The sequence below is a fragment of the Carassius gibelio genome, chromosome A10 (genome assembly GCF_023724105.1).
Source record: "Carassius gibelio isolate Cgi1373 ecotype wild population from Czech Republic chromosome A10, carGib1.2-hapl.c, whole genome shotgun sequence".
NCBI lineage: Eukaryota > Metazoa > Chordata > Actinopteri > Cypriniformes > Cyprinidae > Carassius > Carassius gibelio.
In genome coordinates this window covers 4,167,355-4,193,919 of record NC_068380.1, presented here as the reverse complement: position 1 = coordinate 4,193,919, position 26,565 = coordinate 4,167,355, and the positions used below count along the sequence as shown (strand labels likewise).

Sequence of the window (26,565 nt, the reverse complement as noted above, 5' to 3'; positions counted from 1 at the left end):
AGTCATGCACGGCACTGGAAGGAAAGATATTAATGCGAATTGATTGTACTTTAGGTTATTGCCAGTGTTTTGAGGAACCTCTCATGGCGAGCTGATGTGAACAGTAAGAAGATCTTGCGAGAAGTTGGTAGTGTTAGAGCCCTGATGGAGTGTGCCTTGGAGATTCAGAAGGTGGGATTAAGTTATTTCTGTCATCAGAATGCAAACAAGCATTTCAGTCATTAAGGAAATTGTCTTTCTTATTATTTTACAGGAATCCACATTAAAAAGCGTCTTGAGCGCCCTTTGGAACTTATCAGCACATTGCACTGAAAACAAAGCTGATATCTGTGCTGTTCCTGCAGCTTTGGCATTTTTAGTGAGCACTCTAACATACAGAAGCCAAACCAACACCCTTGCCATTATAGAAAGTGGTGGTGGCATCTTGAGAAACGTATCGAGCCTAATTGCCACAAATGAGGAACACAGGTAGAGTATGCTGTATGAAAGCTGAATACACTCACAGATTTTTATTATGTCCGCATGTCAGCAAACCTTTTCCTCTTTTGGTTTATTTCAGGCAAATTTTAAGGGAAAACAGCTGCCTTCAGACTCTTCTTCAGCACCTTAAATCACACAGTCTGACAATAGTGAGCAATGCCTGTGGGACGCTGTGGAACCTCTCTGCTCGGAACGCAAAAGATCAAGAGGCATTATGGGATATGGGTGCAGTTAGCATGCTAAAAAACCTAATTCATTCCAAGCACAAGATGATAGCTATGGGAAGTGCTGCTGCTTTGAGAAACCTCATGGCCAATCGGCCTGCCAAGTATAAGGATGCCAACATCATGTCTCCTGGATCCAGTCTACCGTCCCTGCATGTAAGAAAACAGAAAGCACTAATTGAAGAACTAGATGCACAGCACCTCTCTGAAACCTTTGATAACATTGACAACTTGAGCCCAAAAGCCTCCCATAGGGCCAAGCCAAGACATAAGCATAACGTCTACGGCGATTATGATGGTGTCTGTCGATCCGATGGCTATAACCCTAATGGAGTCGGTGTTCGTTCACCTTATATGAACACCCCAGTGCTCTCAAGCCCATCATCTCGAGACAACAGAGGAAATGGAGATAGTGTCCGAGGCGAGAGGGACAGAAGTCTAGATCGAGAGCGAAGAGGTTTCCATTCCGAAGCTGAGGCTGCCAAGCGAATGGTGCAAATTCCCACGACTGCAGCTCAAATTGCAGTAGTAATGGAGGAAGTGCAGAGCATGCACCCAAGTTTGGATGATAGAACCACAGAAGACCCTCACGTTGGGCAAGACGACATCCGACGCCAAACTGCTGTTCATGGTCACCAAAATATATACAGCTACAACAAATCTGACCCTTCAGGCGGACCATGCCCAATGCCCAAACTGGAGTACAGAGCTTCTAATGACAGTCTGAATAGTGTCAACAGCACTGATGGCTATGGAAAGAGAGGTCAAATGAAGCCCTCAGTGGATACCTATTCAGAAGATGATGAAGGCAAATGCTGTGTCTACAGAAAATATCCTGCAGACCTTGCCCATAAGATACACAATGCAAATCACATGGAAGATGACAATGGAGATCTGGACACACCTATTAACTACAGTTTGAAGTATTCTGATGAACAGCTCAATTCTGGTCGACAAAGCCCAAGCCAGAATGAAAGGTGGGAAAGGTCTAAACTCCATGAAGATGAAATTAAACGGCCAGATCAGAAACCACAGAGATCGCAAAGCCCAGGATACCATATGTACACTGAAGCTGGCAGTGAAGGAGAAGATAAACTAAAAAAGTACCAGCCCAGGTTTGTTCAACAGGACCTGCCTGCATTTAGGTCAAGGGGCTCAAATGAACAAATTAACAGTGGGTCAAGTCATGGACTTAACAAAAAGATCTCTCAAACTATTTGCACTGTGGATGACTATGCCGATGAGAAACCAACAAACTTCAGTCAGCGTTATTCAGAGGAAGAGCAGCTTGATGAGCAAACGCCAAACTACAGCATGAAATACAATGAGGATCATCATGTAGAACAACCTATTGATTACAGTTTGAAGTACTCCGATGCTTCCTCCAAGAAGGCCATGTTTAGTCATACAAAGCAATCTTCTACCCAAGGTTCTGGCAAAGATTATTTGAGCCAAGAAACTTCATCCTCTGTGGCATCTTTAAAGAACCAGGGTAGACAAAAGCAGCCCCACCTTTCTTCTGCTCAAAGCAGAGCAGGACCAACAAGAGCAGTTCAGAAGAACCCAGCATGCAAGGCTCCCACGATAAATCAAGAAACATTACAGACGTATTGTGTGGAGGACACACCCATTTGTTTCTCACGTGGTAGCTCTTTATCATCATTGTCCTCTGAGGAAGATGAAATGGAAAGCTGCAAGCGTAATGTCAACTCTGCCAAAAACTACGCAAATCTACCCATGTCAGAAAAAGAATCCTCTAGTAACATTGCATCTGACCAACGCACAACTGAGAGCCAAGGGTCAGGCCATTATGTTCGCATAAAGCCTCCACGACATCACTTGGGACATGGAGACGCTTCCAGGCATCACAAAACAGTCGAATTTTCATCAGGTGCTAAATCCCCATCTAAAAGTGGTGCCCAAACACCAAAAAGTCCTCCTGAACATTATGTACAAGAGACTCCGCTCATGTTCAGCAGATGCACATCTGTCAGCTCCCTTGAAAGTTTTGGGAGTCATTCAATTGCAAGTTCTGTGCAGAGTGAGCCATTTAGTGGGATGGTAAGTGGGATTATCAGTCCAAGCGATCTGCCTGATAGCCCAGGACAAACAATGCCACCAAGTCGCAGCAAGACGCCACCGCCTCCACCGCCCAGATCCACGTCTGTAAAACAAAAAGTTACTGTGCCGCCCCATTCTGAAAAACGTGATTTTGCTCCAAGACATGCAGTTGTAAGTGCTGCTGTACAGAAAGTTCAAGTTTTACCAGATAATGATACCCTTTTACATTTTGCAACAGAAAGCACTCCAGATGGCTTTTCTTGTGCTTCAAGTCTTAGTGCACTAAGTTTAGATGAACCCTTTATTCATAAAGATGTTGAGCTGAGGATAATGCCCCCAGTTCATGAGGATGACCATACTAATGATGCAGAGTTTGAGAAAGAAGACATCCAAGAGCCCAAGGTTCAAGAGAAACCACCATCATCAACTGAACCTGGAAAAGACATCTTGGATGACTCAGATGATGATGACGACATAGAAATTCTAGAGGCCTGTATAAACTCAGCAATGCCAACAAATTCATCAAGAAAAACCAAAAAGCAATCGCCCTCAACCACCTCTAGAATACCCCCACCCTTGGCTCGCAAACCAAGTCAGCTCCCTGTTTATAAATTGTTGCCACCACAAAACAGAGGACAACAGCAGAAACATGTTACCCTAACACACTGTGAAGACCTGCCCCGTGTGTACTGTGTGGAGGGAACCCCCACTAACTTTTCCACAGCAACATCTCTCAGTGACCTCACAATTGATTCACCCCCAAATGAGATGGCGGGCAATGAAAGTTCAGCTTCCCATGCAGAAGCATCTGGTCAAAGACAAGACACTCTGCCAGAGGGGGAAAGTGCAGAGGCTAAAGATATAGGTTTATCACCTCCCATGCAGTCTCCCTTGGCTGATAACGAAGGGGACGATATTCTTGCAGAGTGTATCAACTCGGCAATGCCCAAAGGCAAAATTCACAAGCCATTTAGAGTGCAGAAGATGCCTGAACAGGCTCAGCATCCATCCACCGCTACTAGCAACCTAGTTCAGCAAGACTTAGAAAAGAAAAAGCCAACTTCTCCTGTAAAACCTATGCCACAAAGCAGTGAGTACAGAGCAAGGATGATCAAACAGCTAGAGGGTCCTAATAGCTTGTCAGAAGCAGCATCATATCCAAATAAAAACAAAGAAATGGAAAAGCAAGAGCCCAAAGAAGTCACACGAGAGTTTGCGGATAAGCCTTCTAATCCCGAGGTGAGAACACGTCCGGGGTTTGCCTTTGATTCTCCGCATCATTATACACCAATTGAGGGCACTCCTTATTGCTTCTCTCGCAATGATTCACTGAGTTCACTTGACTTTGAGGATGACGATCTTGACTTGTCTAAAGAGAAAGCTGAGCTGCGAAAAGATAAAGAGCAAAGAAAAGTTACCCCTTTGAAGTGCAGTGCAGAACGGCCAGTAAACCCTAATAGAGTATCGGCATTTCAGACAGCTCCAACAAAACCCCCTCTAAAACCAAGTTTTCCACAAGCACCCAAAGAACATACAGTAGCAGTGTGCGATGAAAAGCAAAAGTTTTCCATTGAAGACACACCTGTATGTTTTTCAAGAAACTCATCCCTTAGCTCATTAAGTGACATTGATCAAGAAAACAACAACAAAGATTGCTCACACAAAGATGATGCAACTCAGATGGAAGTCCCTAGGCCACAAGCCTCTGGTTATGTGCCAAAGGCCTTTCACGTTGAGGACACCCCTGTGTGCTTCTCTAGAAATAGTTCCCTGAGCTCTCTCAGTATTGATTCTGAAGATGATCTTCTCCAAGAATGCATCAGTTCTGCAATGCCAAAGAAAAAGAAACAGCCACCAAGAAGTAAAACTGAGGAACCAGGGGTTAAGGAAGAAAAAAGCATGTTGGCTGATGGTATTTTAGCAGAGGAACCAGATCTTATATTAGATCTCACAGACACACATAGCCCTATTTCAGAGCAAGCCTTATCACCAGACTCTGAATCATTTGATTGGAAAGCCATTCAAGAGGGTGCCAATTCTATAGTTAGCAGTCTTCATCAGGCTGCAGCAAGTCTCTCCAGACAAGGTTCCTCTGATTCGGACTCTATTCTGTCTCTCAAATCGGGCATTTCCATTGGATCGCCTTTCCATCTCCCTTTAAATCAGGAGGACAATAAGCCTGACATAAATAAAGGGCCAAGGATACTAAAACCTGGTGAGAAAGGTACTTTAGAGTCCAAAAAGAAAGAGGAAGAATCTAAGAGTCTGAAAGGAGGAAAGAAAGTTTATAAAAGTCTAATCACAGGAAAGCCCAGACCCAGTCTTGAAAGCATGTCATCTCAGCACAGACAAGCTCAAGCTCCTGTGATCTCCAGAGGGAGGACAATGATTCATGTTCCTGGTGTGAGGAGTACCTCTCCTAGCACCAGTCCGGTACCCCAAAAAAACCCTCCACGTGGCCAAATGTCAAAACCACCATCACAAGTACCTGGACCTGGAAACTCTTTAATACCTTTGAAAATCCCAGCAAATTCTGAACCTAGTCCTGCCAGGGACGCAGCATCGTCTCAAGGAGGGTCAAGTAAAGTTTCCTCTCAATCTGGGTCTAGAGACTCCACACCTTCTAGACCTGTTCAGCAATCTCTAACAAGGCCTATGCAGTCCCCTGGTCATGCCTCAGTTTCACCTGGTAGGAATGGTTTGAACCAATCCAGCAAATTAACCCAGCTGCCTCGTACTGCATCCCCCAGTGCTGCTTCAACAAAATCTTTTGGATCTGGACGCATGGCTTACACTTCTCCAGGTAGGCAACTGGGCCAGCAAACACCAACAAAGCAGAGTGGTTTGCCAAGAAGTACCAGTGGAATTCCTAGAAGTGAATCTGCCTCAAAAAGTCTAAACCAGTGTGGAGCCTCAGCCCCTTCAAAGAAGGGAGATTTGTCCAGAATGTCATCTACCAAATCCAGTGGGAGTGAGTCTGACCGGTCCGAGAAGCCTGGACTTGTTCGTCAGTCAACATTTATCAAAGAAGCCCCTAGTCCAACACTTAAAAGGAAATTAGAGGAGTCTGCATCTTTTGAGTCTTTGTCACCTTCGTCTCCAAGCCAGTCACAGACTCCAGTATCTAGTCCATCTTTACCTGATATGTCACTTAGTCTACCATACCAGGGAAGTGGTTGGAGAAAGTCCCCTCAAAGTCAGAACTCTGCAGAGAATGGTAATGGAAAGTCACTGCGAAGGCATGACATCTCCCGATCCCATTCAGAAAGCCCTTCCAGGCTCCCAGTCAACAGGACAGGGACATGGAAAAGGGAGCACAGCAAACATTCAACATCTCTCCCAAGAGTAGGCACTTGGAAAAGAACCGGCAGCAGCTCTTCCATTCTCTCTGCTTCGTCTGAGTCCAGTGAGAAGGGAAGAAGTGAGGATGAACAGCAACCCACTAATCCTCCTCAAAAATCAGGTAAAGAGGGTGGCTTGGAACGCAAAGGAACATGGAGGAAAATAAAAGAGAGCGAAAGCTCATATGTACCTTCTATGACATTAGACTTACCAGATCCAACTGGTGATGCTGCTCATTCAATGGGTGCTGCTATGTCCAAGACAGATGATGTCTGGGTGAGAATTGAAGACTGTCCCATAAATAATCCAAGGTCTAGTAAATCACCCACAGCAAACACACCTCCCGTTATTGACAGTCAATCAAACAAAGGGCTACCTTGTGACAGGGACTCAAGCGAATCGCACTCAAAACAGCCACTAGCAAGGGAAAATGGAGCCATGGGCCACCTTGGTTCAGAAACAAATCTGAATTTACTCAGAAGTAGCGAGTCTCTTGATAAAAAAGTCACCGATATCAAGCCTGCACCAAGTAACCCAAACACTGGCACAGAGGTCCATGAATTCCCAGTTGCTGAACGCACACCTTTTAGCTCAACTAACTCTAGCAAACACAGCTCCCCTAGTGGTGCTGTGGCTGCTAGGGTAAGTCCTTTTAATTACACACCAAGCCCCAGAAAGAGTAGTGACGAAAGCACAACTCCAAGACCATCTCAGATCCCAACACCTATTTCAAGCAATGCTAAAAAGCGAGACACTAAAGGAGACACAACTGAAAGTGGGTCTTACATTGTTACTTCTGTCTAAGTTTGGACTTACTCGTAAAGCTTAATGGTGACAACCAAAAAAACACTTATTACAGACACTCTGGCCTTGTTTATAATTTGTTTTTGTGGAAAAACCTCTGTGGAGGCCTCTTTCTTAGAACTTCTTGTTGTTGCACCCTGTTTTAAGAAACTTATTCTTGCTGGTTGATTGCGGTTTAAGCTAATGTTGGTTTCAAATTCAGAGAAGCATTGTAGGGAGGGAAAAATATTTGACAATTTGTACTGTACAGATTTGATTATGTATATATTTAATTTAACCACACATCAGTGTCCTGTATTTACTATGACTTGACAAGAATATTGGCTAACGATGGACCATTTGGGATGCTGTTAAACTTCTGGTGGAATTCAGTACTATTGCATTTAATTAAAATTACTTTTTAGGACAAACCGTAAACCTGTATTAATTCAAATGTTAAACACATTCTTACTGTTGCATATTGTATGTTACATAATGGGTTTTCTCCTTGCATGAACCGATTCAGTGGTATAGCATTTCCTATAAAGATAAACATTTCAGTGGACATATGACCTGTACTGATAGCCGTAGTGTAACATTTTACACTCTTGTGTGTGCATTTTGTTTTAAAGCAAGAAATAACCCTCGGAACTGTTGAATAATGCTGATGGTTGACATACATAATATAAAAAAAAACTTGGTTCCATTTCTCTGCTATTTGTGTATAGTTGTTGCCAGATGAGCCAGGTGTCTTTTCAATGAAACCGTAGTCTTGGAAGGACTGAAGTAATGTTCGAAAATTAAATTATTCACGTAGGTTTTGGTGTTGGTATATTTTTAAAAGCTCATTTGCTTCCCCTTATGTTTAGTACTTAAGCACATAATTATATTTTGACTGTTTTGCCAAAACCATGGTGTAAATAATCACATTTTATTTGAGTTTTTTTTTTATTTAAATTTTTATCATGCAATAAAGTGGGCAAATCAAATGTTTACAAAATATTTCCAATAAAAAACTATTAAATTACACAAATGGTATCATTTTTGTGACTTTGGCCTGATTGTTTATTATAATCTGGGAAAAAATATATTTTTTTGGGGGGGGATTGTTGTAGCCAGTTTTTTTGTTAAGCTAAAAAAAAAATAAGTAATCCCAATAAAATGTGTGATCTCAAATTTTTGAGGGGCTTTTTTCTTTTCCCAGAAATGCAGATAATTACAGAGTAAAAAACGATCTTATCTTAATTGAGTAAAAAAAAAAAAATATATTCTCTTGGGTGGATTAATGTAAACCAATTTCTCATCCAGTTTGGTAAGGCAGATAAACATCTAAATTTCCTTTTATGATTCACTTTTAGTCAGCTCTCAAGAATGCAGTACTTTCCAACAGTCATTTTGTAAATGCTCGTAGACACAATATGAGGCTACTGTCATATATAGTTCATTTAGTACATATAGGACCCATTTCATTTGAGGACTGTGGTGGTGGCAGCTATTTTTAGAGCAATGACAAGCAGGCAAATAAGCACTGGTCTTGTTATTTTGCAAATTACAAAGTTGTGGATATTCACAGTTTCTTTGTGCTTCTCCGGTTTTGGTTTTGGTTTACCACAATAGGAAACAGAATGTGAGAAACTGCAACAGAAGATCAGAACTCCTTCAGTTTGTGCTTAAAGAACAGCATTCTTGACGGAATACTGAAAATTATATTTTGGTAAAAAAAAAAGGAAATTTCTTCATACGCTTACCCTAAGAGTTATTTGTAGTTGTTTCATCAAAGCAGTAGGACTTCCTTCCATTTCCTGTGGTTTCGTCTTAAAGTGGTGAGCTGGGCGAAGTGCGCTAGTGAGTACAGAGCAGCTGGTGAGGTGAGTACAAGTTTTGTAAGACACTTATATCTGTAAAACTCAAGTGTGATTCAAACCATATCAACAAATACGTGACTATTTAGAACAAACTGATATAATATTGAATGTTGTTTGTTCATTTCCCCATTTTGATAAGTGTATCTGCTAAATGAATTTTTTGACTGATAATATGTTATATTTATAGGATAAACGGAGCACTTTGGACAGCAGCAAGTCAAGCAAAATGGACCAGACATTAACATACGATCTCGATGATTTCTGGAATTATTTTTCCAATGAAAGTATGACAGACCCTTCAGTGTCTTCAGAGGTGAAAAATTCCATGAGGACACTTTCTCTGGTCGTCTACTTCCTGACGTTTCTCCTCGGAGTTCCCGGAAACATGTTTGTTGTGTACATCGCTGGAATGAAGATGAAGAGGACTGTTAATACAATATGGTTTCTCAATCTAGCGACTGCAGACCTCCTGTGTTGCCTTTCTATACCCTTCAGTGTGGCGGAGATCATCCTTAATCACCACTGGCCGTATGGATCCATCATGTGTAAGATTCTTCCCTCTGTTATAATCATCAACATGTTTGCCAGTGTTTTCACCTTGAACTTGATTAGTCTGGATCGGTTTACTCAGGTGATCACACCGGTTTGGGCTCAGAATCATCGCAGTATGTTCATCGCACGACTGTCCTGTGCAGCGGCCTGGATCTTATCTTTGGTGCTCAGTTTGCCCTTTATGATATTAAGACAAACTTTCACTGACTATAACAGCACGCTCTGCACATTTCATGTTGGTGAAGAAGATGATTCCAGCCTTCCAGCATTAGGAACGTTAAGCATCATCAGATTTGTGTTTGGCTTTTTGATTCCTCTCATATGCATCACAACATGCTACGGATTCATCGCACGCAAGTTAGGCAGGAGTCATTTTAACTCTCGACGAGCGATTCGCATCATGCTGGCTGTAATTGTGGCCTTTTTTCTGTGCTGGCTGCCGTATCACATAGTGGATTTGATAATGAGGTACGGAAAAGACTCAAGTTCCTTGGTGGCTTTTGCAGTGGATCCGTTGGCCATCTCTTTGGCGTATTTCAACAGCTGTCTGAACCCCATTCTGTATGTTTTCATGGGGCAGGATTTTAAAAGTAAGGTTAAACTCTCCCTCAGACGTGTTTTTGAAAGAGCCTTCTCTGAGGAGGGAACACAAGCGTCACGATCCACACAGTCACAACAAATGCACTCAGTTTAGAGAAGATATGAGCTTGTTTATTCAGTCATTCTTCTATACTAACCCTGTGCACTTGTAAACAAAACCCATTACATTTGCTTTAATATTCTATCGAATGCAGTGACATGTAGACATTTTTCTTTTTTTAGTGTGAATAACAAATTATCTTAGGTGTTTTCTAATTAGACATCATTTGTATTTGTCCAAATGCTCCTATGAAAAGTTGTTCCTTTTTTATTTCTTTTAAAAACCGAAACTTAAGATATGCATTACGGCTTACTTTAGCACTTTTCATTAGGAAGTGTCCACTCTGCTTTTTGTATCTGTCAGGAAATTATGAAATCCATTAAGTGCATCTAAAATAATCTGTTCTGAGTTTTATTTGTATTTTTCCTGATGAACAATGCTCAATTGTTGGTGCATTGTTTTTTTTTTTTCACTTTTACTTGAATTAATCATGCTGATGACATTTCTTGTGTACAGCTTGCAGTCGGTAATACTGATGCTATTTTTAGGCAGGTGCAGTATTTTGAGGAAGTTAATGTTGTGCCTATTGATGGCATGTGCTCTAATCGTCAATAAAATAGGCTTCATATACACAATATTCCATCTTAAATGCGAAGTTCCAGTGTCTGTATGTACAGTAGCCTACATAAACTACTAAGAATAGCTACTAATGCTTTACTATAACTGTGTGTGTGTGACATCAATCCAGACTTTAATATTTAACTTGTAAAAAAATATTTTATTGCATTGTTTTGTTTAAAGTTAGAATTACTGTTATGATCTTAAAACATTAATTTAGCCAAAAAGTATTCAGTACTATATCCTCCTGGGACCAGGCATAGACTTCTGACATTATATTTTAGTGAATTTCTCGGAGACTGTACTTGCCACAGTTTGAAGTCTGGGTGTCCTGTAGAGATCACATTCAGGGCATTTCAGAGATATCATGTGTCTGATCATAAACACTTCCTCTTTTTGGCCTTTAAATATGGCTTCTACAGATGACAGAATAAACATGAAAAACGAGGCATACTTTTCATGCATGTCTTCTGTAGAGAACACCAGGACAAACATGTTCATCAGGAATTTTGGGGAAACGCAACAAAAAATTATAGATTGATATTCTTACGAAAGTGTATTAAATTAATTTGCAAATTAGATGCAATGTATGGACACATTGTATAGATTGGGAATACCAATTTATGCACATATTATGCACAAAAATTATATCTTTCATAACATAGCTGAGAATTATCTATGTTCAAAGTTTAGATAAATATTCGCTTGTACTCTACATAATAAGTTGAATCTTATCTAACAACGTTGTCTGTCAGATGTTTTATTTTCTGACCTGGCCTTTGAAATGTCTCGTATCACTTCACACTCTTTCTTCTGTCATAATAAAACTATTTAAACGCAAATCATATATCATGTCATTTTATATTGTTAGTTTATTTTTTTTTATGTAGCTTTGTATTGGTCCTGGTCAAACTTTTTAGCTTAAATATGATACTTATGAAAATTAACCAAGGTTTTACTATAGTAAATGTTTAGTAATCATGTTTATTTTTTTTATTTTAGTTTTTTGGATTGCCATTTGTATAATCACAGTTACCACAAATACAATGGTTAAACTATGGTTAATTTGTGGCCACCATGGTTTAACTACAATAACCATGTTACCATGTTATTATTCTTTTTTCTTTTGACAAAGTGTTGACATTACGTCTAAATGCCCCAAAACTCTTATTTTGACTGACTGGACATCCCTGACCACTGGAGAAAATCATGATGACATATTTCATTCAGACCTTTCGATTTCACCGTTCACCAAACTGGAAGTCGTTTGTGTCACTGCTTCAGACACGAGACTTTAAAAGAACAGAAACATAAACAACTTTTTTTATGTTTTGCTGACTCTTTTTCTGAAGAAATCCCTTATCTCAGTATTTTCAGCTTTAAACATGTTCCTCTTTTTACTACATGTAATAATACATGCTCTCTCAGCAGTAATAGGTTAAAGTTGATTCATAATGTGTCACCATTTCGTTTAAACACAACTTTGTCATCTCTAGTTCATTTAAATGGACTTGCAGTGTAAAAGTAGCAATAAATGCATAATATTTATAAAGGGATTGATAAAATGGTATTTTAAAAAGTGTGTTAGATTGGGTTTAGCATGCCAGACCATATAAAGTGCCAAATTCTCCAAATTAAAACTATACAAAAATAGTTCTAGTCAACATTGATGGACTTAGGGATTTGATTTTCATCACTGTTTTATAGACAAATGTGCTTGATCCATTGGTACAGTCAACATAAAATTAGTTTCCTAGCATACAAAAACTAAATTTATTTTCTTTAACCACTTTGTAGAAATCTCATTATGTTCTGTAGTTTCTACTCCGTAAAACAGACATGATAAAGTGCCATCCACACCACCAGAGGTCAGGATCTCCTCACTGACGTGACTTTAATGTGCTTCAATATGATTGGTCAGTTTTTCTAGTCAGCTGAATGTGTTTATCTGTTGCTTAAAGGAATAGTTAACTTCCAAAATCTAAATTCTGTCATCATTTACTCATCCTCCACTTGTTCAAAACTGGAAAGAGTTTCTTTCTTCTGTTGAACACAAAAGAAAATATCTTGAAAAATGGTGGAATCTAAACCGTTGACTGGAACTATTGACTTCCATAGTAGGACAAATAATTACTATGGAACTCAATGGTGCCCATCAGCTGTTCGGATATTTTTTGGTTTGAATTTTGTTTTGTTACAATGTTAAATACTAAATTAGCAATTATTAATATTATTATTATTACAATCATTTTTGGAGACAGGTGCTAAAGTTTTGAGAACATTAATGGTGTGTCTGACAGGATGTTGTCTGCTGACACTTATCTTGTTGTCCATGAATATTCTGTCTATATATACAGTATATACTAATCTAATAGCTACTAATGCTATACTATTACTTTGTGTGTGTGTAACATCAATACAGAACTTATTAGTTTTGTTAAGCTATAGAGTTCTGTTTTTATGCCACATATCACATGACTGCTGAGCATATCATCTCAAATTGATATTATAGCTAAAGACCAGATAAGTGTATGTTTTAATTTAGAAAGACTTTTTTGTTATAATTATAGATTCAAATTGTCTTTTAATTTGGACAAAATCAATATTCATATGATTTGGCCTCTGTGGATACTTGATTTTGATTGGCCAGTGGTGTCATCATATTTCATAAGAATGTCTCACAAAATAAGAATACTCAAACCCACATCAACATTTAATGCAATTTCATTGATTTATTTTTAAGTAGATTTGCATTGGTGTCCTGATGACCTGTTTGGTATTTATTTTACGAAAATATTGATTGTACAGTGACCCTTATTTTTGCAAATAATGGACCTGTACTCTACTATTAGGGCTCCAAATATGGATGTTTTCTCTTCAAACACCAGAAAGTTAATGTTTATAGTTCTGGATAAATAAAATGAAGATTATTATGTTTTCTTTATATATTGCTTCTGTACTAATCTTAACCTGCTCTATATTCATATACATACAGCTCCTTTCCTCAAAGAAACAACCATTGCACAAGTTGAGTAAAGGCTCCAAAATAAATACACCAATTTATTATTTGTACACCAATTCCTAGACTGAAACGCTTAACTAGATGTTTTTATTTTAAAATGTGTGTTTTAACCATTCATTTAATAGCCGTGATATAATGAATCCAATGAACTTTGTGGGACGAAATGGAGATTAATCACAAGGTCACAACACAAACGATAATTTTTAGTTAGGTTTACTCATTATGTTTATGTACTCTTTTAGTCATTATAACTCTCATCTTTTACTTTTCTAAATTATTTTTTGTCGTTTATGTTTGTTAAATAGTTACACATCCATGTTACAGATAGCTATCACTCCCGATCCCAATCCGGCGTCTCATGTCTTCCACTCCAAGTCAGCTCCAGGCAGGCAAACTTGTACCCCTACCTGTTCCTTGGAGGACTGGTCAGGCCAGAAGGTAACACGTGTGTCTTCATTTTCTAAAGCCTGTTAATTAATTCCCCCTGAGGATATTAGTGCTAGCTGAGTCCCCCATTGGAAGGCAAAAGAGGTTTCCCTGACCGGGAATCGAACCCGGGCCACGGCGGTGAGAGCCCCAAATCCTAACCACTAGACCACCAGGGAAGGGTTGGTCAACTTTTTGTGAAGGGGAAGTCGTGGACTAGTGGTTAGAGAGTTTGACAACCAGAAACCGAATACCAACCAAGAAATCCAGTAAAAAACTTACTATATAAAGGTTATAGATTGATTTGCATTTCAGTGAGTGAAATAAGTTTTTGATCCCAAAGCGAAATATGACTAAGGACTTGGTGCAGAAACCCTTGTTGGCAAGCACAAAGGTAAGACGTTTTTATAGTTGGTCACCAGGTTTGCACACATCTCAGGAGGGATTTTGATCCCTTCCTCTTTACAGATCCTTTCTTAATCCTTAAAGTTTCTTGGGTGTAGTTTGGCAACTTGAAGTTTCAGCTCCCTCCAAAGATTTTCTATAGGATTGAGTTCTAGAGACTGGCCAGACACTATATAACCTTAATGTGCTTCTTTTGAGCCACTCCTTTGTTGTCTTGGCTGTATGTTTCGGGTCATTGTTCTGCTGAAAGACCCATCCATGACCCATTTTCAGTGTTCTGGCTGAGGGAAGGAGGTTCTCGTCCAAGATTTTACAGTACTTGGCCTTGTCCATTTGCTGCTCAATAGCCACGTTTCCACTGCTAGTGCGTGCCAGGGCCAGTCGCGTTTCCACGGTCACTCACGGGGCTTGATCGTGCCTCGTCGGGGCTTCCTCGGGGCCAGCTGCCAGGGTTTGGCCCAACGAAAACCTTGTGCCAAAGCGGGCCAGCTGGGGCTAGAGGAATGGTTATGAACAAAGGCGGAGTTTCTCTTTTTTAAAATAAGTTGAGCTAAAAACTCATTTAAAGTCAGCTGCGAGTGTTTAAAAAAATTTGATCCAATTCAATGTGGATTATAATCAGCATAAAAGGCAGAAATATTTGTAAGCAATGTAGACGACTATGCACGCTAGGTATTTAAGTTACCATAGTAAACATTGTAAACTGTGACCGCTTGAAGAAATCAGACGTCAGCTCAATCGTGTAGTAACAAATTTTATCTGTCATAAGTCTCGTCTAAAGAGTTTAGCTCCATGTAGCCTATTTCATAAAAATATAATAATGGGGTTTTTTTTCGGGAGCTTTTATAAAATAGAGAAATTATGATTCATTCTAAATGTGATTACAAATAAACAGAAACAGTCTCACCTGAATAAGCATGCTATTTTCATAACGCTGTACCACAGTGGAAATGCAGCGCAATTTTGGCCTCGGTGCTACTGGCCCGAGGCGATTAGCCCTGCCCAGCCCATTTTAAGTCCTGGCTCGCACTGGCCCGACAGTGGAAAAGCAGGTAATGTGTTGAAGTCATCCTGTACCCTTAGCAGAAAAACAGCCCCAAAGCATAATGTTTCCACCTCCGTGCTTGACTGTAGGGATGGTGTTCTTAGAGTCATTTCTCTCCCTACAAACATGGCGAGTCGAGTTAATGCCAATTTTTGGTGTCACCTGACTGAAGCACTTTCTCACATCCTTCTCTGAATCATTATATGTTCTTTGGAAAACTTTAAAAGGGGCCTGTAGAGGGGGACCTTGCGGTCACTGCAGGATTTCAGTTCATTGCGGCGTAGTGTGTTACCAATGGTTTGCTTGGTGACCGAGGTCCCAACTGCCTTAAGATCATTAACAAGCTCCTCCCGTGTAGTTCTGTGCTGATCCCTCACCTGTATCATGATCATCCTTACCCAATAAGACGAGATCTTGCATGGAGCTCAAGACCGAGGCTGATTGATGGTTGTTTTGTATTTCTTCCATTTTCTGAATAATCGCACCAACAGTTGCCTCCTCCTCACCAAGCTTCTTGCTGATGGTCTTGGAGTCCATTCCAGCCTTGTGCAGATCTACAATCTTGTCTCTGACATACTTTGACAACTCTTTGGTCTTTCCCATGATGGGGGGAGAAGTTTGAATGGAAGATACAGATTGTGTGGAGAGGTGTCTTATACACCTAACGAGGTGACATTAGGAGTTATTACTTAACGTGAGACGACTAAACTGTGTTCCACATTGGTACACAACCAATCTGTGGTAGCCAGAGTTCTTGCTGGTTGGTAGGGGATCAAATACTTATTTCACCTACTGAAATGCAAATACATTTCTAATCTTTATACAAATGTATTTTTTTTCCATGGGGTTTCTTGAGGTTTCAGCAGGGGATCTTATAAATATTTCCCCCACTGTACATATACTCACATAAAGCAACTCTTTATAGGAAATCTTAGTTGAATTATATCATCACCCAACGTAACCTATCCTTGTCCAGCTGTCTATAATGCATATTAAATACAATACTACATTAAAAATAAACAATAATATAAGTTAACTAATATAATATGTTAATAATTTTGCATTTAAATGCTATTTAAATAAATCTGACTTGCAATTGGTTGCCTTAATTTCTGCATTTATTTACATGTTAAATTGCTATTTTAGTCTTAGTTTAGTATTTTTTCAATTCATGAATTACAGCTTATCATCTTTACAGAGTTGGTCATGATGTTTCACAACCCCTCCATGTTTGAAATGTTGCTGACGCATGATGAAGTAACAAAACTGAAGAAGTGGTATAAAGTCTTGAACAGTAGAGAAGAAAACATTGACCGGAATAATTGTGAATGGAATCACCACAAAGTAAGTCATGATTACTTGCCTAAAGCTATTTGTATGACTTTTTGTAATGCTTAAATAGCATGTTGCATGTTTGCAATCATAATTCAGCTTTGCCAATAATAAAAATACATTGATCATATAATTATTTAGCTATACAAGTTTCTTACACTTTAAATATGATTTATGATTTTACATTGACAAAATGTGATATTAGCAGGATGAACCAGGCACTTCAGCTCCATCACTGCAATGGAGGATTATTATAACATTTTGGAATATCCGATGAGAGTGATTTCTCTGGTCTTCTTCTACCTGACCTTGATCCTCGGTGTTCCTGGAAATGCCTTTGTCGTGTATGTTGCTGGATTGAAGATGAAGAGGACTGTTAATACAGTAGGGTTTCTGAATCTAGCGATTGCTGACTTCTTGTGCTGCCTTCTCACTCTTTACTATGTGATTGAGAGCAAATTTGATGATTATTGGCCGTACGGATCCACAACGTGCAAGATTTTCCACTTCGTTCTGCTCATCAACATGTTTGCCAGCGTTTTCACCTTGAACTTGATTAGTCTGGATCGGTTTACTCTGGTGATCACACCGGTTTGGGCTCAGAATCATCGCAGCTTGTTCATCGCACGACTGTCCTGTGCAGCAGCCTGGATTCTGGCTTTAATTATCAGTCTGCCTTTTATGATGTCAAGAGAGATTTACACAGAAAATAATGAAACATACTGTGTGCATTATCAAGTTGATGATGAGAATTCTGAAAGAAGGTATAGAAGGTTAAGCGTCATCAGATTTGTGTTTGGCTTTTTGGTTCCTCTCATGTGCATCACAACGTGCTACGGATTCATCGCACGCAAGTTAGGCAGGAGACATTTTCACTCTGGACGAGCGTTTCGCATCATGCTGGCTGTAATTGTGGCATTTTTTCTGTGCTGGCTGCCGTATCACATAGTGGATTTGATGATAATATACGGAGATCAAGCAAGTTACTTTGTGGCTTTGGCACTGGATCCACTGGCTGTCTCTTTGGCGTATTTCAACAGCTGTCTGAACCCCATTCTGTATGTTTTCATGGGGCGGGATTTTAAGAGCAATGTTAAACTTTCTCTAAGACGTGTTTTTGAAAGAGCTTTCTCTGAGGAGGGAACACAAATTACACAAACCACCCAGTCCCAGTCACAACAAACCCACTCACTGTAGTGAAGATATGAACTCATTCAGGTTTCTGATCGAATTGTAATCGAATTACATTATTTATTTATTTTCAAAAGTCAAGTCAAACTCAGCAAGTCATCTAACTTGTATTCATAATGCCGATATCATTTTTCCACTGTACTTTAAAAAAATATATATATACATTTTAGTGTTTCGTTATCTGTTGACAAAGTTTAACATAAGCATGATCAAGTACTGTGCTTATTATTATCATTATTATTTTTTTGGTTGTAATCATCTTCGAAAAAGCTTGTAATATTTCACTAATAGTGGCATGTGGTTTCTATGCAGACATTATGAAGAAAAATAAAAAAGGAATATACACAAATTAAAGGTTGCGTTTGTGAGTATAACAAAAACATTTTATTTTACTTATATTACAGTGATTGTCATTTTATAATTGTGCTGTTATTTTTTCACTGTTGTGTTAAGCAGTTATCATATAATAACTTAAAGCAAAGTGCATGATATACAAACAGTGTTTTATAAATAAAATGCAAAATAGAAAAGTTTAAATTGATCATTTTTGTAATGTTCATTAAATAATAAATTAATTTATTAGAATTTTTATTTCTGAGTAATGATTGTTCATAATCAGTGCTAATACATTTTTCACCCAGTAGTTTCATTGTGCTAACAGAAGTCTTCTCTAGGACAAGTAGCTAGAGCATAATGTTTTCTATGCTAAACATCTTTAAAAGCAAAAGCAAAAAATAATCACCTACATCTTTAAACACACATTTGCTGGCAGTTACTAAGAAAATTGGGCACTTTTAACTACTTCCTCTTTTTCATTACCGTAGCCTACTCAAGTAAAATATTGTCGCCCAACTTCTGTGGGCTGTCCATGTGTTTAAGTGACCCCAATAATCTGATGTTTAGCCCACAGAATGTGAATTTTTGTAGGGGAACCCCGCCAAAGGCACTCTTTCCCTACCCTATACCCTTTCTATTAGGGGTGTAACGATACGCGTATTCGTATTGAACCGTTCGGTACGACGCTTTCGGTTCGGTACGCGGTACGCATTATGTATACCGAACGGTTCGTTGGAGTAATTAATTATATTTGGAAAAAAAAAAAAAAGAGAGAGATAGAAATATAATGATATGCGTTCAACAAGGTAGCCCAATAACCCAAACAACGTAACAGGCAACGCCCCTGACACTCCCGAAGAAGAAAAAAACACCATCTTATATGTTTATGTTAGGCTACTCAGCAGGCGCTCGCTCACTCAGTACGCGCTGAAGGCTCGTTGCAAAATAGCCAATGCGTTTAACAGACTAGAAATGAGAAGATCCTCCAATAACCAACAGGTCTGGTGTTTGGGTGCACTTTGGATTCCCTTTAAGCTATAATGGTGATGGCAAGAGAGCGCTCGGGCAGAAGCGCTCGGGCTCGCTCATGAGGCGTCTGTCTTTGCTAAGCAACAATGACGTGCTCTCTCCATGAGACGCGGAAATTTCAGCGAAGGATAAATGGATTTCCTGCTCTAAAAATCGCTTGCAGTAGCTCTGCTACTAAATTTATTTCAAAATTGCAATCCATATACAACTATGATCAGCTGTTCCTTCATCTTGGCTGAGCTCTCAACCTTGTTACGGGAAAGGATGAAGCTGATTGGTTGGTTCTTGTCACATTACCCGCGGTGCGCTTGCGGCATTCTGAAAAGTTGAGATGTTTTTACATTTTGCTGTATCTAAAACGTATCGAACCGAACCGAACCGAACCGTGACATCAGTGTATCGTATCGAACCGAACCGTGAATTTTGTGAACCGTTACACCCCTACTTTCTATATAGAATTAATTATTTAAAAACAAAAATCTCCTTCATCTTCTCCATATTCAGAGAGAGATTATTGTCACTGCACCACCCGGCCAGGTGGCTCACCTCGCTCCAGTAGTTTGTCTCATCCTTGTTGCTAATGAGACCCACCACAGTCATGTCATCCGTAAACTTAATATAGAGGTTAGAGTTGTGTGACTGTGTGCAGTCGTGGGTCAGCAGAGTGAAGAGGAGGGGGCTCAGCACACATCCTTGGGGGGCCCCAGTGTTCAGTGTGATGGTGCTGGATGTGTAACTGCCGACCCGTACTGCCTGAGGTCTTCCAGTCAGAAAGTCCAACAGCCAGTTGCACAGCGAAGTGTTGAGCCCCAGCTGGACCAGTTTGTTAATGAGATGTTAAAGGAATTATTGTGTGGAATGCCGAAATTAATGCTATGGACGTATAAGTCTGGTCACCGGGAGTCTATGATGTATAAACCTGGTCACCGGGAGGAGGTGGAGTGTTCTGTGCAGTGGTGCTGTTTTGTGCCTCAAAGTGAGCGAAGAAGGTGTACAGCTCATTCAGCTGTGAGATAGTGCTGTCACAGGTCCGTGTTGGGGGCTTATAGTCTGTAATGGCCTATATCCCCAGGAACAGGCTCTGAGTGTCTCTGCTGTCACTGAATTGATGGGCTATCCTCCTGGAGTGCTGTCTTTTAGCCTCTCTGATGCCACGGGACAGGTTGGAATTGGCTGTTCTCAGGCCCACCTCATCTCCAGCTCTGAAGGCAGCGTTCCTTGTCTTCAGAAGTCTGTAGATCTCCCCTGTCATCCACGGCTTCTGGTTGGCCCAGACAGTGATGGTTTTTGTGACTGTTACATCATCAGTTCTCTTGTTGAGAGAGAGCAGAGTTAAACTCTAAAAAAAGTGGTTCTGTCCACACTGAGCAGAAACTCACAACTGTATGCGTGCTTAAATACAGGTAGACATGATTGTAACGGATTAAAACTCCATAATCATCGGGAACAAGGAGACGGGAACCGGCAGGCAATCAAAATGAAAACTTTAATAATAAAATAAAGACAAAACACAAATAAAAACCAAACACAATTAAAGTCCAGGCCTGGTCCTCTCTCTTCCATCACTGTTGTTGCTCCAGTTTTATATCCTTCCATCTCCTCTGTGGGACTCGAGACCAGTGGGTCGAGCAGGTGTCGCTCATCTCCAATCACTCCACCGTCCTCGCTCCAGTTCCCACGTCTCTCGGCCCCGCCCCACTCGTCACATACCCCCATCGCCCCTTGCAGGCCTCGAGACTGTGCTCTGTCGCTCCTCCTTCTGTGTAATTTTCTCTCGCCTCGTCTGTCCGCTCACAGGGACCTGCGGGAACCTGGGGGTAGGACAGACGAGGCGAGAGAAAGTTAGATGGAAGGAGGAGCGACAGAGATGAGAGAGGAGAATAAATTCCGGTTCCCAGACGCACTGCTGCTCGGCCCTCCACCAGCTGGGTGACCTCCTCCGCGGTGCCTGGCGGTGACACTGGACGGCCCTCAGCGGACAGCACGACCTTCACTGTCATCGCTCCAGTTTTATATCCTTCCATCTCCTCCGTGGGACTCGGTGGGTCAAGCAGGTGTTGCTCATCTCCAATCACTCCACTGGCCTCGCTCCTGTTCCCACGTTTCTCGGCCCCGCCCCACTCATCACAATGATGAAGACGTACATAAACACTGTTCTGACGGGAGCGATAAAAGCAGCTGCGTGTGGAATAATAATTATGCGCAATTGATCAGATACAACTGCAGTCACAAATTATGAGGTGAATTATTTGAACGCTTGGTGAAGATATGTGTTTTGAATCTAGATTTAAACAGAGAGAGTGTGTCTGAACCCTGAACACTATCAGGAAGACTATTCCAGAGTTTGGGTGCAAAATCTGAAAAAGCTACCTCCACAAGACTTCAAAAGATGTGCAGAAGTAATAATCACAATGATCCAGAAATAGGTTACTTTTATAGAGTTTTATAGTACAGAAAGTTTTATAACAAAACTCTGATTTTTGCATTAATTGTGTTTATATTTGCATTTATTAGTATGCATTTGGCATGCAAACCCTAAAGTCTGCCATCTGGCATTTAACTGGCAAGTGTCTCATGAAAAAAAAACTTGTTTCTTAGTAATTCCTAGTCCATGTGAAAAAGAGGAACTTGTTGTTTCTTAATAATTGCCATTAAATGTGTGTCTAAAGATAAGACCACACTGTAAAATAGTATTAAATTTTTAAAAATATTATTTAAATGAAGTTTTAAATAATATTTTTAAAAAAGTAATCATAATTTTTATAGCAATTCATAATTTGACAATCACCATCAAGGCCTAAATAAAATAAATACATTTTACATGGAAATTAACTCTTAAAATGTGCCTATTCAGTGAATGTGTTACATCAGGGGTGTCAGAGTCTGTTCTTGGAGGGTTTAGTTTCAATCCTGCTCCAACACACAAACCATGTAGTTTTTAAATTAGCCTGAAGGACGTGATTAGCTGAATCAGGAGTGTTTAATTAGGGTTGGAGCTAAACTCTGCAGAACTGAGTTTCACAGTGCTGTGTTACATGAACGACCATTTTCTCCATATTTGAATGTTTCCGCAGAGCATTTGCAGCGCTGTGATTGGCGGTGCAGCTGTGAAATTACAGCAGGCTGAACAACAGTAAATCAATGGGAGAGTAATTCCAAATTCCAAGAAAAACTGACCAATCATGTCTTACCTCTAAACGGACAGGTCTTGTTATCACTACCTTTATGACAAGTTCCGCTGTGGGGATCTCTATGGCAAATAAAAGACGGTGATAAGCTAACTAGCTATTATTCACATCATGATCAAAGCCACAAATAACATAACTGAGGACATTTACTAGGCCAATAAAAATATTTATTAAAAACACTGCCTGTTTGTGATGAAGTGTCTACCGCTAATTTGTTGTTGTTGCTGTGAGAGCTGTCATGATGCGTTGGCTTAAATCAGCGGTTCTTAATTCCAGTTCTCGCTTACCCCTGCTCTGCACATTTTTCTCTTATCGCTTCAGATGTTTGTTCTATTCGAATGTAAGTGCCCTGCGAAGTGGAGATCACAGGATATTCTGCCTTGATTCCAGTTAGAAAATAGTGCATTGAAGTATGTAAGATGTGAATTTAAATTGTATTTATTTACAGAGGTATATGATGTCACACTTGTCCATGTGTGACATTTTGCAGCACAAATCCGTGAAGGAATGTTCTTAAGTGAGGTAAATTTCAACAGATTTCCCCTAACTCAGGCAGTAAGGGAGCTGTTCAGCATTCAAAACAATCATCCCTCAACAGCTCATTTACAAACTGATCCAGCTGGGGCTCAACACTTTGCTGTGTTACTGGCTGTTGGACTTTCTGACTGGAAGACTTCAGGAAGTACGGGTCGGCAGCAATACATCCAGCACCATCACACTGAACACTGGGGCCCCCCAAGGATGTGTGCTGAGCCCCCTCCTCTTCACTCTGCTGACTCACGACTGCACACCGTCACACAACTCCAACCTCTTTATTACGGTCCCTCCAGAAAAACGCGATTATGCGATCACCTGATTTAATGCATAATCAGGCAAGGACTGCATATTTATGCGGGGGTCGCATTTTTTCTAATACGCCGCGCTTTCGCTGCATAAATTGCAGATTTCAGGAAGCAAAATATGCGGAGGTAGCATGATTTCATAATAATAATAATTTTAGTTGCAAAAAAGTCACATATATCTTAGCAGAAAGTTGAAAAATATTGCGTCTACTTCACACAAGTAAATCGACATTATTTCCCAATGGGAACCTTATGAAGTGACGTAACTGCGTGACGTGAACATCATCTGTGAAGCCCGCGGTGAAACCAGAGTGAAGGACGCAAATCATTCTCATCTGCCAAAAAAAAAAAAAAAAAAAAAAAAAAAAAAAAGCGCAAAAGACCGCGCAAAGCAGTTACCCAGTGTGTTACATGACAGTGGGGGCAAATTATTTTGAGAGAGGGATGAGGACGAGGAAGGCGAATGATAGGCCAGTGTTAAAGGCTACGCAGTTAGTTTTCATTTTCACAGTGGACTGTTGTAGTTTCATTCAGAAGTTGATTCACCTCTACAGTTGTAAGATTGTACTTTTTTGTTACAGAATAGTACCAAAACCTTACAGTTGTAAGTATATTAGTTGTATGTAAAATAATTTACGTTGCAGTAAGAGATTGCACTTTGCAATTCCTGTAAAACAGCATTTGTATTTGTGTGATTTGTGTGATTTTATTTGTATTCATTTTTACAGAAGTTGTTGCTAGAGAACTTGTTTGACTTTGTTTTGAACTTGTTTTGTAAGTTTGAGCCATGTGTTAATTAAGGTCTGAAATAACAGTATGAGAACTTAAATATTATGTGATTTAGTATGCTTGCTAATCATAGGAAGTTATAAGAAATGACTCTTTACAGTAAGGTAGTAGCCTAGTGAGAACAGGGTGTTGGGGGGGATCACCAGTTTTTGCAAGTTCCTGCAATTACATCGCATAAAATTGCAAAAATATCCTGCATATTCCATTCCAAAACCTGCCGCAAAATCAAGGATTTTTGCCCGCAACAATCACAAAAATAATCCGCGTTTTTCTGGAGGGACTGTTATTAAGTTTGTGGATGACATGACTGTGATGGGCCTCATTAGCAACAAAGATGAGACAAACTGCAGGAGCGAGGTGAGTCACCTGGCTGGGTGCTGCAGTGACATCAATCTCTCTCTGAATGTGGAGAAGATGAAGGAGATTGTTGTTGACTTCAGGAGAGTTCACACTCAGCACGTTCCTCTCACCTTCAACGGTGCGCCTGTGAAGAGAGTGAGCAGCACCAAGTTTCTGGTTGTGCACATCACAGAGGACCTCTCCTGGACTGAGAACACAGAAGCACTGGTCAAGAAATCACTACAGCGTCTCTACTTCCTCAGCAAACTGAAGAGAGCCAAAGCCCCGTCCCCCATATGTACATAATGTCACTGTTTTATAAGTTGCATTGTCTGGAGATTTTTGAATTTTTTCAGTGCCCAATTTCTGTTTGATTTATTATGAAGGTGCAAATTATAATCTATATCACATGAAAACATTTACACACATGTAGATTTATGTAATGACGTGGAGGCGGCGTTAGAATCCATGTGCAGTTTAATAACATCCACAGCAGACATATCCAAACAGTAGGCAGAGAATCGTAATCGTAGAAGGCAGAGAATCATACACATAAAGGCAGTCCAATCCAAACAACAAGACAGTGGGTAAATCCAAAGGCAGAAACGAGGAAACCAGGCAAAGATCATACACAATAAGGCAAACTATGGCAATGGGAAAAACGCTCGGTAAGGCAGACAGGCTGGCAATACTTCGCAACGTGATAGTGGTGGCGGCCATGCTTATATATAGCACATACAGGAAGTACAAGTGAAGCAGAGGGAGCGGAACACAGTCAGTACTCGGGAGAGGGCTCCCTCTGCTGGCGTGGCGTTACAATTTAATTTATTTACATATAGTTTGAGTAAACAGGAATATATTCTGTGAAAATATGTTTAAGTTTATTTACTTACCTTCTACAGAGGCAACATTGAGAGCATCCTGTTGAGCTGCATCACTGTGTGGTATGGAGCCTGCAACGCGTCCTGCCGGAAGACTCTGCAACGCATAGTGAGAGCAACTTAGAAGATCATTTGTGTCTCTCTCCCCTCCCTGCAGGACATTTATGGAACCCGTCTCACTCACAAAACCCCCTGCATCACAGGTGATCCCACCCACCCGTCACACAGCTTCTTCAGTCTGCTACCATCACGGAGGAGACTGCGGAGTCTCCAGTCCAGGACCAGCAGACTGAAGGACAGCTTCATCCATCAGGCTGTCAGTAAGGTGAACTCGCTCCCAAACTCATCCCCCATCCCTCTTCTGCCCCAGGCCACACTGAACTATGAACCCCCCAAGATCCCACATCCACAGGTCCTTCCACCCCCACCCCCCCACTAACATACGATGATATGCACCAGTCATTTTGTGCAACATTGATCTGCTAACCACCTCATTGAACGTCATTCTACCATCACATCACATTTAAATAAAATAACTGCTCTTGAGCCCCTTGTCACTTTAATCAGACTGATTAAGCTTTTTTTTGCACTAAAAATCTTTTTATCTGCACTGTTTGTTCACTTCACTGGTTAGAACTCTATATACCATGTGCCTTGCACTGCTTTATTTAACTTTATATTTAATTGTATTATATGTCTTTTTTTTACATTCCCTTATTGTATTGCTGTATCTTATATTTTATATATGATCTAGGTTTTTAGGCTCTACTGTTAGTGTTCTCTGTATGCAATATTCAGAGATGGGGGTCACGAGGACTGGAATTGAGAACTGCTGGATTGAACATATACAGTAGGTGTTGGCTTTGTGCAAAGGCCGATTGTGTGATGATGGATTTGTAATGAGGATTTTCATTGTACTTTAATTTAGCTATGTTGTATGTGGCTGATGATATTCCCTCTTGCTGTGCCGTTTAGATGACACAGTAATATATATATATATATATATATATATATATATATATATATATATATATATATATATATATATACTGAAAAAAATTATTCATGCAACATTTTTGTTTTTGTTCCCGTTTTTAATCCTGAACTGAAAGATCTAAGTATTTTTCTATGTAGACAAAAGGCCTATTTCTCTCAAATATTCGTTCACAAATCTG

The 26,565-nt window shown here is 40.1% G+C and overlaps 2 protein-coding genes across 7 annotated transcripts in view; both read left to right on the top strand.

Annotated features, from left to right (window-relative positions):
• Positions 1-7,923, top strand: part of LOC128020873 (adenomatous polyposis coli protein) — a 33,883-nt gene extending 25,960 nt beyond the window's left edge. For all 3 annotated transcript variants that reach the window (XM_052607631.1, XM_052607632.1, XM_052607633.1), the window contains exons 14-16: positions 55-171; positions 254-468; positions 560-7,923. In XM_052607631.1, the coding sequence (XP_052463591.1) occupies positions 55-171; positions 254-468; positions 560-6,911 (6,684 nt within the window). In that variant the 3' untranslated portion in view covers positions 6,912-7,923. The remainder of the gene's footprint in view (positions 1-54; positions 172-253; positions 469-559) is intronic.
• A 297-nt stretch (positions 7,924-8,220) lies between these two features.
• The window catches only part of LOC128020876 (C3a anaphylatoxin chemotactic receptor), a 59,441-nt gene continuing 41,096 nt past the window's right edge, over positions 8,221-26,565 (top strand). The window contains exons 1-3 of one of the 4 annotated variants that reach the window (XM_052607638.1): positions 8,525-8,758; positions 8,943-9,583; positions 17,569-18,007. In XM_052607638.1, the coding sequence (XP_052463598.1) occupies positions 8,982-9,583; positions 17,569-17,992 (1,026 nt within the window). In that variant the 5' untranslated portion in view covers positions 8,525-8,758; positions 8,943-8,981 and the 3' untranslated portion in view covers positions 17,993-18,007. Of the gene's footprint in view, positions 8,759-8,942; positions 11,427-17,568; positions 18,008-26,565 lie in introns of those variants that run through there. The other 3 variants (XM_052607639.1, XM_052607640.1, XM_052607637.1) reach the window with 3 other exon arrangements.